Source organism: Triticum dicoccoides, chromosome 4B, assembly GCF_002162155.2.
Source record: "Triticum dicoccoides isolate Atlit2015 ecotype Zavitan chromosome 4B, WEW_v2.0, whole genome shotgun sequence".
Lineage (NCBI taxonomy): Eukaryota > Viridiplantae > Streptophyta > Magnoliopsida > Poales > Poaceae > Triticum > Triticum dicoccoides.
Window position 1 is genome coordinate 4,439,753 of NC_041387.1, and position 9,013 is coordinate 4,448,765.

General features: G+C 45.8%; 1 protein-coding gene across 1 annotated transcript; it reads left to right on the forward strand.

The window, feature by feature from the left end:
* Nucleotides 1–5,331: 5,331 nt before the first annotated feature.
* On the forward strand, nucleotides 5,332–7,824 carry LOC119294399. Its single transcript, XM_037572579.1, has 5 exons — nucleotides 5,332–5,585; nucleotides 5,725–5,993; nucleotides 6,541–6,618; nucleotides 7,574–7,681; nucleotides 7,792–7,824. The coding sequence occupies exons 1-5, from the start codon at nucleotides 5,357–5,359 to the stop codon at nucleotides 7,822–7,824; spliced, it is 717 nt and encodes a 238-aa protein (XP_037428476.1). The 5' UTR covers nucleotides 5,332–5,356.
* The last annotated feature ends 1,189 nt before the right edge of the window (nucleotides 7,825–9,013 follow it).

The following is a 9,013-nucleotide window of genomic DNA, read 5'->3' on the forward strand; positions in this document are numbered from 1 at the left end:
TTTTTACATTTGAAATGTGTTTTTGTACATATTTCATAATATGTGTATCTACAGCTAGGAGCCAAAATGCCATATTAATATCTCCTCTCCTGGATATAGAATTACCAGTTACATCTAGATACATCCATTTCTACGACAAATAATTCCGAACGGAGTAAGTACATGCATGCAGTACTGATTTAGTTGAGAGCGCAGTCTCCCTCCTGCGTTTTCCCTCTGTAGTGTCTGCCATGTCCCATCGGATGAGTCGTTCGTTTTCCCTCTTCCTTCCGTTTGACTCGGCGTCTGGTTGGATTTCCGGAATAAGCTAACTATGGAGCAACTTATTTTAGATTATTCTAGAGGCCAGCAAAAGAACCAACCTTTACTTCAGGCCAGCGGCCTCAGCGGAAATGGCACCGTGTGCGTGATCCAGCTTGGAGTTACTAGCAGGAAGCAACACCCCTTCCAGTCTCTAATCACTGCTCCGGCAGCCCCCTCCATAGTGTCAATTTGAAAAGATGCGCATCGACGTTGACCATAACATGCTTGATTAAATAGCATGAACATCGTCATATATAGCTGTGTGCTTCAGTAGTAGAAGAACATCGGTAGTCAACACACTGTTGAGCGGGCCGGGTTGGCCGAGCGGCAGCGGTAGGTAGGGTGGTACGCACCTTGCGGCCGGTCACATTCATGCCCGCTCATACACGTAGACGAACGGGCCAACGAAACACGGAGCTCCTGTAGAACGATCCAAAAACAATTCCCCACAGCATGCATGTTCATTTCTTCCTCCAAACATTAGCACTGATCTTGCATGTTCTTCACTCAATAAAATGAAAAACGAACAAGGAGCTTGCAAGGAAGCTTCCTCGACCTTTCATATATAACATAACATAAAAAAATTTCTCTTCGTCGCTCGACCGGTGTAATGATCAAGCCAAAGCGCCTCCAACGCCAATGCCTTGCCAACTGGACCAACTAATTCTAGATACATCTCTATTTTGATGACAAGTATTTTCGGACGGAAGGAGTAGATTGGAAGGCCAATCCACGAGCACAGTAAATTGTTCATCATCACTGGTTGGTGATCGATCCGACTATGTTGTATCTCACTTACCATTTTTGTGTTTCTTTTTGTTTACTAAAACAATCCCAGAAATAGCATTTGTCTCCTTTGGAGGAATATGACGCTGTTCATAAGTTGACTATTCGATCATACTAAGAGTGTATGCAGTTGTAAAGTTTTGCTATTCCCTCCTTGCCACAAGGTAAGACGTTTTTGTTAGATTGTTTGTGGACGCAGTGAGCAGTTTTTTTTTTTTTTGAGACAAGAGAGTGAGTAGTATGTAATTTGGAGTGATACATTCGGCCGATCAGCCAGCCAACGGACGGACACCACCCACGGTGCAAATGCAATGAGCAGCCCAATCGATGGATGAGACAAATGATCCATCATCTGATTGAGAGTCCCCCGCTAGGGTTCCTCCCCGTCGCCGGCGGGCCCTAGGCCGCCGCCGCCGCCCGCCCGCCACGCTCCCCCACGCCCGCTCCTGTTCCCCCGTTTCCGCCGCCGCTCCGCGCGAGCGCGGGCGCTCCGCCCCGCCCCTCCTCCCCCTTTCCACTCCTCCTCGTCCAGCCGCCTCCGCCGTCTCCCCGGGAGGCAGCCGGGGCGGCGCGCGCCCCCGTCCCTCCTCGTCCGCCCCCTTCGTCCCTCCCCCCCGCCGCCGCCGGCGGGCGCGGATCGACCGGGTGGTGTCGGCGGCGGCGGGTCGTTCCTTCCCCGCGCGTGCTCCTCCTTCCCGGGGTGGGGGGACGCGGCGGTGCTGCTCGGCCGGTGGCGGTCCGGCGGCCTGGTGCGGTGGCCGGTGGCGCTCGCCATGGTGGTGCCGCCTCTTGGCGGCATGGCGGTCCGGTGGTGTTGGTCGACCGGTGGCTTGCCCCCGGCCCAGATCTGGGCCCGTAGGGTCCCGTTTGGGTCCTTGCGGGTCGTCTCCGGCGTGACCGTAACGCCCTCTGTATGGGGAGGCAGGGGAGCGGCTTGGACTGGGTCAGTGATGCCGGCGGCATGCCAGCTGCTGCGCGGAGGCGGGAGTTGTCCGGGCCTTTGAGGGCCCGGCCGGGCCTGTGGGGCCACGGGCCCAGTAGGCTCCTGCTATGACGTCCGGACGGCTACCGTCGTGGACGGTGGAGGTGGGGCCCTCCCGTATGCCGACGGTGCTGCTGCACTAGTTCCGGCTCCTCTTCTTCGTTGTGCAGGCCATCTTTGCGGTGTTGTGGTGAGACAGCGTGGGAAGCTTCGTGCCCGTGTTGACGCTGGGTGGTGGTCGGTTTGGTGGCGAGCTCCGAAGTGCCTGAGGTAGAGGATGGGATCGGGAGAAATCCCTGTTGGTTTGGCCGACACCAATGCAGTGGCGCTTGAGGGTGCCGGCCGACCTTCCTGGAGGGCGTCGGGGCTACCCTTCCTCTCTCCTCGCTGCGTACCGGGGGAAACCCTTGGCAGCAGCGTCGTCATCGTCGCATTCCTTCTTGGAGGTGGTGCTTGGTACCGACGCTTCGAAGTCTCGGAGCTTGGTGGGCGATCTCCGGTGGACGCAGCGGTCGCGAGGCTTCGTCGTTTTTTGTCGATCTGCCGTTATCGGCATTTGTTTCTTTTCCTTTTCTTTTTCTTTTCTTTTGGGCGTGCTTGTGCTGCTTCCGCCCCAGCATCTATCGTTGGATGTATCGGATGGTTGCTTTGGAATACAAAGCGGAGGAAACCCTTTTTGGTCATGGACGAGACAAATAGGAGGAGGCCAGGCCCACCCATGTGATTGTGAGCAGTGCATCTCCCATCGCTCTCCTTCTCTCCCACCCATCACCCAAAGTGTGCACACTATTCCTTTGGGTCCATGCGATGCTGCTGTCTCGCGGGAACCACGCACCGTCCCGAGGCCCAGCCTCCGCATCGGAAATATACAGTGCGGTGATGTATAACCAGGCCCTGACACTGCAGTGCTTCTTTTTCTGAGTTGTTATGGATGAACTCGGGTATGTACAATGTACGTACTCACTATGTAATGGCGATCAAAATATACAGTATATGGTAGTACTCCTCTGTTTTGTACTATATAGCAAGAAAAAGTATACATACATATATATCAATCAAGATGGAATAGCAAGGAACGATCGGGCACGCCACGTAGGAACCTTTTTTATTGCGACAACTTCTACTACGAGGAGTTTCTGATGGCTTCCTCAATCTAAGATGTTGTGCCAACTTTCTACTACGAGGAGTTCATCTCGTGCAGTGGAGGTAAGCCAAGTTATCAAGAATTAATTGGAGATAAGAATTTCTCAATACTTATTGATGAGGCTAGAGATTGCTCAATAAAGGAGCAAACGGCGGTGATTGTGAGGTAATGCATACCACATTGTAGCATTTTTTTAAATTGTACTATTAATGTTTACTAATCTTATTTCTTGTTGCATGTAGATTGGCAAATATGCACGGCAACCCCCTCCACTGACACGGCAAATATGCATACTCATTTTTCGGGCGCAGATGAGTGAAATGTGTTTTTTGAAATGAATAAAATCTGTTTTTAATACCAATTTCACTCAATTGAAATAAAAATAGTTGCACTCATCTCAAAACCTTAGTTCACTCTTTCCATTAAGCATATCTCACTCATCTAAATACCGATTTAACTTGATTCACAAAATAGATTTCACTCAGTACGAAAATATACTTCACTAATTCAAAAAAGGCATTTTCTATCAAAACAAAAAAAAATAGTCATTTCGAAAACTGATTTCACTCATTTAAAAAAGAACGGATTGAAACAAGAAAAAACAAATTAGTTGAAATATATCTAAAAGTGGTCTTGTTCTAAAGCTTTTTGTGCCAAGACTTCAAATTATATAAAAAGCTTCAAAATCAGTGTCACCTCTGCATTCGAACTCTCTTCTCTCTTCCAAACAAACCCATCATCTTATTCCACCTTAAATGTAACTGTCTGGCTTAATAGGAATGATAGACTACTCATATCAACGAGGAATTTCTTCTTTTTTGGGCCCATTCGCAATGAACCTCAAAGTTAAGCGTGCTTGGCTTATAACAATTTGAGGGTGAGTGACCAACTAGAAAATTGATCAAAAGTGTGCATGAGCGAGGACAAAGTCCGCAGGAAAGAAATATCAACATTCACAATTGAAAAGCAATATCATTAGATGCGTGATGAAATTGTGTTTTGTATTGTATCAGTTTAGTATTGTAGATATTGATATCATAAATATAAATTTGGTCAAACTTTACGAAATTCGACTGCAGAAAAATCTTATACGTGGAGTATAAAGGAAAGAAGGACAAATCTTATACGTGGAGTACATGGATCAGGATCTTTGTATTCATCGCACAATGATCAAAAAGCTAACTTTAGTACGTGAAGTGGTTTTGAAAAAAAATTGCTCCCTCTGTCCCTTAATGTAAGATGATTTTGCTTCAACTTGAACTGCAAAAAGTTTTATATTGAAGGACAGAGGTAGTATAACCGTTGCTTAGCCGAGGCGTTAGCGGCCGCGTGCAAGGCGACAGATTCGTTAAATAAGCATTGACAGACGTGGTGATGTGTACGTGCAACGGTGCGAGTGCAATCAGCTCGGCCACAGCCGATATGATCAGACAAATGGAGGCAGCATGCAACTGTAGTAGTACGTGGGTGGCACTGTACTTAGCTATGGAGTACTTGCTTAATTTGGCCCCCTCTCCTGCCTGCCAGAATGGAAACCCGGCATGCACTGCCACTGTACCACAGCATACGATCGTCTACCTCACTGATCTCCATCAGTGTGCACATGCATGCATGCGTGTCTGTGACTAATAACCAAATAAAATTAGACAAACAGACATAGACAGAGTGCTAATATATACTACTCCCTCCAATTCTAAATAAAGTCCTTTTTAGAGATTCCAGTATAGACTACATGCGAAGCAAAATGAACGATTCTTACGTTTTAAAATGCGTCTATGTATATTCGTATGTAGTTTTTATTGAAATCTCTAGAAGGACAGCATACAGATGATGCCTGGCTCGATCGATGATGCCCGACATGTGTCCCTCGGTCCCTCCCGCTCTGCGTTTCTCCACGTCGGATCCTGCCACCCTGTCTGCGACAATCACTTCCCTTCCGACTCGGCGTTGGCCGGGCCCCTTGACGAACGTCATGATTCCAGTAGCTCATACCCTATCCATTCATCGATATAAATATATATGGCATCGACCGGTCAGGAGGGACATGATCGAGCTGCACGCCGGCCATTCCACACACACTTCAGCTACGCCGGAGGCCGGAGCTGAGATCGAGCGCCAAGGTTGAGTTTCAGAGGTTTCATATGGCTGCAGTGCCAGGGCACCACGTCAACAACTCCACGGCCGCTGCCCTGCTGTTGGCCGAAAAAGAAAGGCTCGTGAGCTCCATCGCGGGACTATTTCCCGCCGCCGGGAGCGTCCATGCCGCCACCATCGCCGCCGTCAGAGACTTCCTCATCCATTTCCGCGGCGACGCAGGAATAATCCCCTGGGTTCGCATCTACGATGCATTCCCGGCTTGGCAGCAACAATGTAAGTAATTGAGTCCGCTCTTCCAGACGGACGGAACACGTGCATGCATTCTGGTTTGGGCCATCTCACACTCTTATCTCATCTCATCTCACTCATATCTTGGCCGCCCATGCACGTACGTACGCATGCATGCTTGCAGCAGGGCTCCTGGACGACCAAGAGTGGGACATGGACGCCGTGCTGGAGAGAGCCATGGTGATCTTCACACTCATCAACCCAGCGGGGCCCGGGATCATAAGCAGGAAGGCGTTGGGAGGTGGGACATGGAAGAGCACGGGTGCCGTCAAGATAGGGCGCGACGTCGTCCTCACCAAACTCTACTGCAAAAGGGCCAATTACAATATGCCATGCAGGGCCAGGGACGACGGGTTCACTGGTTTTGAGTTCCATCTCACCATGAACCACCAGGTACACACCTTACGTATGCTATATATGGTTGTTAACACTTAGTTAATCAATCTATTCAATCTCTATATATGCCCCGTATATAAATCTCATGTTAGTTAGTACCTTCCTCCGTCCGGGTCTATTGGCCCCCATCGAATTTGATCCTAAATTTGGCAAACAGAACATGTGATCTATGTAATACTTGACTCATAATGTATTAGTCAACTTTTATGTCAAAATTAGACTCAAATTCGGTGACGACTTGTATGCCCAGCAAGAGAAATCACACTTTGAGTCCAGCAATTAAGCACCTTTCTTTTCATAGAACTATATCTTTTGCTTTCAAACAGCACAGACTCAACTGTTGGCTCAGCCGTGTGTGTGAGTGGGTGCGGATGTGGGCTCAACCGCAACATCGAAATGAATCACCAATTTTAAGTTCAGATCCCTGGCCCAGCAAGTAAACAGCGGAGCCAAGCCCCAAACACTACTAAAACCGACTTTTTACAGTAATTCACTGATGCAGCTAAATTATATACCGACCTTCTCTGTTTCTTTTTGTTTGTAGCCTCAGTTTGCTATCTGTGTGTTGTATCCAACGGACTATCGTCACTGTGTTCGGGATTTGAGGCAGTACATCCATCAGGTAAAAATATCTCAGTATGCACGATTGTAAATAAATATAATTAACACGAAAAAATAGAAATTTATTCTTTTTAGTTTAGTTCGGCCCAAACCCTACTTAGCGCTTTGGGCGACAGTAATTGGGTACATAAAAACAAGCGCACACCCCCTTCTCCACTTGGGCTCAACTCATTTCACTTTATTTTCTTCCTTGACCGCATGTGACACTATTTCTGTTTTTTAAGCAACCCCAGCCGGTTTTGTGAAGCTTCTAGAAGCTTCCGACTGGTTTTTCTTTTGTTCTTTTTTGCCTTCCTAGACAGTTTTTTTCGGATTTTTTCTTTTTCTTTTCCATTTTTATTTTATTAAACTCGCAAAAAAATCAAATTCCTGAAAAAGTATTCAAAATCATGAAACTTTTTTCAAGATTGTGAACTTTTTCTTTTGAATCCATGGACCTTTTTCAAGTGCATGAATACATTCAAATCCACAAAAGTTTTCCACATTTACATTTTTTTCCAATTTCGTGAAATTTTTTCAAAATCGGTGAACTTTTTTTCCAAATCCTTGAACTTTTTCAAATTCCTTAACTATTTTTCAAAATCCATGATCTTTTTTAAATTTATGAACTACTTTTCAAAATCTTGAACTTTATTCTACATTCATGAACTTTTTTCATATCCACTAACTTTTCTTTGAACTCGTGAAATTTTTTATTCACAAATTTTTTTCCTCTTTTTTCATTTTTTGCATTTCGTCCAAATGTCAATGGTTGACTCGTGAACCGTTGACCAAGTGAACCATGCGGGGTAGATGCACCCTGGCGAGTGACCAGGTCGCCCATTTAATGGGCCGACCCATGAGTACAGGGATGTGAGCAATCAAGTCCCCGTAGTCATGGACAACCCGTGATTTTTCACCAGTTCATACTCTGCTATCCACTGTATTTCGGAACATAACAACTTGAGTTTGAACAGACCAGTTATGGCCATCCATCGAATCATTCCTACCGGGAAGCTCCACTGCCTGCACCTTTCGATGTTATTTCTGAGCTTCTTTTATCAGAAAATAACTCAATGCCCGAGGTACTACAATTAATATGCATCTTAGGTCTTGTTGAATTATCACATTTGTTTTCTCTGTCAGTGACCTAGATTAAGTGGACTGATTCAAGTATACAGTCTTTGTTTTGCAGCCGGTTCGTCTGTTCATAGTGCTAATATCTTAGCAAAGTAATATCATAAGTTTATAGGATCACGACCATATTTACCCATGATTACCATGTTCCAGTTGCCATATATACTGAAATCGAACTGACTTATATTATCATGTGTCTGCAGTCTGGTGGGCAACATTCTCATTCTGATTATATGTCAATCATGAATGACTTCCGCGATTTACTTTGATTGGGAATAGTAACATCCATGCTATTACTGCAGTCCAGGATGCGACGGTACGCTTCCTTTTGCTGCTGCAGTTAGTTGTAACATAGGATTGAGAACATCGCTTTTCACTATGACAAGTAATTTGGACTCGGATACAAATAAGACATAGTTGATCCTTCTGTGTTCTGTTCTCTTTGAGCTAAACCAACAGCTAATTTTGACCCGAAGGGAAGTATTTGCAGCAAAAACAATATCTCTGTATCACTGTTTTGAATTATGACGCTGAGGAAAGTTCTATTCCATTCCTAGGACAATGCTATATATACACATAACAACTTTGGTAGACAAGTATATGTCCGAGAGTGAAAGGTGCTCCAGCTTGCTTGCTTGTTCAAAACAGGCTTGCTTGACAGCCTTCCCTTTCCTTGTCTTGCTTGGATAGTTTAGGCATTTCCTTCCTCATTCACCAATCTATGTCCATGTTTATGATTTAGCTGTAATAAGATCAGGAATTTAGAGGGTCATGGGCATAACTGACACATATTGAAACCGAACTGATCTGCCTTATATTTCCCTTTGTTTTGCAGCCTGCTGGACGTCATTCTCGTGCTTAAGGCTTAAAAAAAATCATTCTCATGCTTATGAGACGTCAAGCCACAATTTCTACAGTCCTTATGGGAATCTTTGAGATCACGATATGCCATATAAGTAGTTATATATATCTTCATCGACCTAATTGTGATTTCTGAGCTATGATATTTTGGATAGTCTCGTTCAGTTTTTTGAACAATGTTATGTTTATAAGAGATTTGGTACGCAAGTATGTGTTTGGCATAAAATCACTTTACAAGGGAAGGTTTTTGAGGGAAGTGTTGAAGATGCTCTAAGGGCAACTCCAATGCGACACACCAAAGCGGACACAACAAAGACGTGTAGACGGACAACATTAGGGGAGTCGGTCATCCAACTGTATTTATCAAATCCAAGTCGCCGGGGTGAGGAAGGGCGTTGGAGAGTCAAGGCTAGATGGAG